We start from the raw sequence: 3,753 nt of genomic DNA, 5'->3' as shown, positions 1-3,753 counted from the left end.
TGTTTTTAGTTTTCTACATCGCCTTATAATCTAGCTGTTTTTTGTTGTTACTTTTCCTTTAAAACACCATTTTATGTTCACTTGTTAAAAAAAAAAATCTAAATTTGTATGCATTCTTTATGATTGTCCATTGTTGACACTGTTTGTTAAAACCAGGTCTCTCTTGTAAATGAGTCCCTGAGGCTCAATGGGATTAACCTGTATAAATTGTATAAATAAAGGTTGAATTAATGTCATTTGAACTGAGGAAAGAACTCCCCACCAGCTGAAATTTTAACAAATGGGGACACTGAGTACATTTAGGCTTCAAGTCTGAAGACTACTAAAACTTCCTCCACCTCCCCTCCTTCAGTTTTGTTTTAAATAATAATAATAATGTCATCACAATGTCAGCACTGTATGTTTCCATACAATGGCGAAATTAGTCTCTGCATTTAACCCATCCACCACCAGGTGGTGCAGTGGGCAGCTATTGAAAGCGCCCGGGGGGCATTTTGGGGGTGAGGCGTGCTGCCCAGAGACGCCACGTGATGTGCAGTGACTGGGGATCGAACCTGGGACTTTCGGGTCCCAAGCCGGCTGCCCTGCCTCTACACCATCTCGGCCCCCGTTAACCAGTAACGATGCCTGTTGTACAATCTGGACATGAAATTATGTGTAAAAACTAGATTAAGCCGCAACATATTAGAAACTACGAGTCTAAAGAATTTAAACTCGTTGTTTAAAAAATGGATATGACCAGAATTTATTTTGACCGATAATGTTGATGGTTTTGCCTTTCTGAGAAATTCGGAGACGTATTTACCTGTGAGTTCTCCTATTTTCTCCAGAGTGCCATTCTGTAACCAGTGCACGTCATCGATCCCCTCGAAGAAGCAGGCGGCCCCTTGGTTGCACCAGAAAGGCGCAGACACGTCCGGCCTGAGGTGAGGAAAGGTGCAGTTGCCCAGCTGAAAGAGCTCGTACCACTCCATGGTGTAGTTGACCCCGGTCTCCAAGCTGCTGAAGCCGACGGCATCGTGCATGATGTGCTGGGACCAGAAACAGGTCGTTCAGCTGCGTTTATGAATAAAGTCACACAGCTGCACTTCTGCTTCCAACACTCTGCTATATTTGATCACCAGCAACAAAGCCTTGTCTACAATATATTTTATTTTGCAACGCAGTTCATTAGATTTTGTGTGTGTTTAATCAACGTTATCAAAAAAGATAAGCCACAAAAGTAGTTTGTGGACTAGAAAATTAACTTAGTGACTCTGAAGTTTAACTTTATGACGTTTGTGTATCTGGAAACCCAAAGCCTTCTAATGGCACTAATGTGGAACAAAAAAAAAACATCAACCTGTTTTTGTTAAGACAAAGAAATTTATGCACTTACAAGTTTCCCCAGTAAATCTCCATACTTGAATTCCCATACTGGTGTCTGCAGCCGGTAAACTGAGATGACATCACTGTCTCTCATGTAGGGAATGCGTCCATCTCGGTCTCCGGTTGGACAGAATGGATACAGAGCTTCACAGTACGAGTCCACAGAGGGTCGACGATCGAAGCGCCTGTGGAGGCAGAAGGAATTAGACTTTTGAAAACTTTTAGATTATGCCATTTTTAGTTTTTCCATTCCATCACTAACATATTACACAGATAGTTGTGAAAACTCAGAGGCATCACAATGGTACAGATGAATATTAGAGTGTTGGACCGTGAACCTTTTTCTTTAAATGTTCTTCCTGTTGATTTTCGCAGCTTGTTTTGTTATGGTTTATAAAGAAGAGTAGCTATGATGTAAAAATTTCAAGTAATGTTGTAATAGCAAATGTATAATGGTAATTTTTACATAAATAAGACCAGTTTACAGCTTTCACCTAAAATATAGACAGATTTGTAGTTTCAAGAGACTGTCTTTAAATCTTGAATGTTTATTCATTTATGGTGGAAACACCTGGTGGTAGCACCTGTTCTTCAAAGCTCAGGTGAGTGTGTCAAACATGACGGTCTTTTAACATTAAAACAAAAGAACTGTGCACTTTCAACCAATATATACACTTTAAAAAAGAACATTAGCTGAATATACTTTTAATCTCAATCCTGAAAATCAACAATTAGATATAAATCTGAAAATTAAAAAAAAAAAGTAATTAACTTCACACAGCTTTTTAATCTACTTTTAGTTTAACCAAGACAGTTAACGCAAAAGATAAACGGTAAATGCATGTTAAATATAAAGACTTCAGATTTGCAGAAGTCACTTGAACGCATCATCCTCCTTTTGAAACATGTCGCACTTTTTTAAAAAGCTTCTTCAGATGACAACACGGAGAGAGAAACTCTGACTTCAAAACTTTTTTTTTTTTAATAACATGTAGCGTGACTTTAAAAGTCAGCTGCTGAAAGTGAGAACTAGGTTTTTCTCCGTCCGGACGCTTCCTAAAACGAGTGACCGACTCTTCGTACCTGTAAGGGACCGGCCACCGCTGCTGTCCCCGAATCAGAGACAGAGACCCGACCTGAAGACACAGGAGCAGCTGGAGACACACCAACACCTCCGAGAGAAACATGTCGACACCAGAGGTGCAAAACGCAAAATAAAACACGAGTTTCAATGATTGTTTTCACATGATTCTCCTCCTGAACAGTAACTTCCTTATTCCCGGTCACGTGGTCTGTTGTTGACAATGAAGTCACGTGATCACGAAGGACAATTAAAATAAATTAAACTTTATTAAAGGCAACACAATACAAAGACATACATTCGAACAAATAGGGAGATTATTCAAGTAAACACATTAAATAAAGTGCACAAATCAAATGTTTTATTTTCAAGAGAGATCTGTTTTTAACAAAGAACGATGACAACAGTAGACAATCATATAAGAAAGCATATAAATTAAAAAATAAATCGAAGAAGATGATATTAAATAAACGAAACAAAACAACTACAGTATTAAGTGATATAAAATACTAAAAACAAAACATGTCTAACATGAACATGAATTTCTTCTTCCCAGGAGGTGGCAGCAGTGTGACAGAACAGATGTGTGAACATCCTGATGCTCAGTGCAGGATGTTCATGTAAGAACAGTTCAAACAAATATATTCCTTGAACTTTAACATATACTGCTTAGCAGGTGCTAGCTATGGATTAATTTATATGAGACTTATCACACTTTGTTTATAAGGACGTATTTATAAAGCAAGTTCCACACATTGATCCAGTTTGGACCATTTATAAAAAACATCTTAAAGAACTCAAACTCAGATACAAAAGTCAAATTCAAACCAGATTTGTTTAACATTGGGCTTGGATTACTATTATTTTGTCATTTGAGGTATTTCTTGAAAAAAATAACTTTTATTTCTTGTTTATTTTATTTTTTGTTTGTTGGTCTAGTACTAATTTGGTGGTTCGTCTAAAAACTTGTCTAATCTAAACTAATGCAACAATGTTCAGTCAGGTCATCTGGACGGTTTCTTTTTTTCCTGAGATGTTTCATCCTTTATCCAAAGGACTTCTTCAATATGAGGAGACACCAAACACAACTGAAACAGTTTTTTTTAGTGGCTAAACAGATTGAAGAAGTCTAAAAAAGTTGAATCTGGTCCTCTGGACATTAAAAAAAAAAAACAACAAAAAAATGTAGAAACGTTTCGTCTCTCATCCGAGAGACTTCCTCAGTCTGAGGTGCTGTATTATTGAGCATGCATCAGGATAGATTGAAGAAGTCTTTTGGTGTAAACTTAAATGATTTTACAATA

General features: G+C 37.3%; 1 protein-coding gene across 1 annotated transcript; it reads right to left on the bottom strand.

Moving 5' to 3' along the window:
- Positions 1 to 233: 233 nt before the first annotated feature.
- On the bottom strand, positions 234 to 2,623 carry LOC119419375 (ceroid-lipofuscinosis neuronal protein 5 homolog). The gene is made up of 4 exons (XM_037686683.1): positions 2,452 to 2,623; positions 1,379 to 1,553; positions 806 to 1,031; positions 234 to 265 (listed from the first exon to the last, which is right to left on the bottom strand). Exons 1-4 carry the CDS (start codon positions 2,553 to 2,555, stop codon positions 234 to 236), a joined length of 537 nt encoding a protein of 178 aa, XP_037542611.1. The 5' UTR covers positions 2,556 to 2,623.
- Positions 2,624 to 3,753: the final 1,130 nt, after the last annotated feature.

Source organism: Nematolebias whitei, chromosome 13, assembly GCF_014905685.2.
Source record: "Nematolebias whitei isolate Nwh7 chromosome 13, NemWhi1, whole genome shotgun sequence".
Lineage (NCBI taxonomy): Eukaryota > Metazoa > Chordata > Actinopteri > Cyprinodontiformes > Rivulidae > Nematolebias > Nematolebias whitei.
This window is presented reverse-complemented; position numbering and strand designations above follow the sequence as displayed.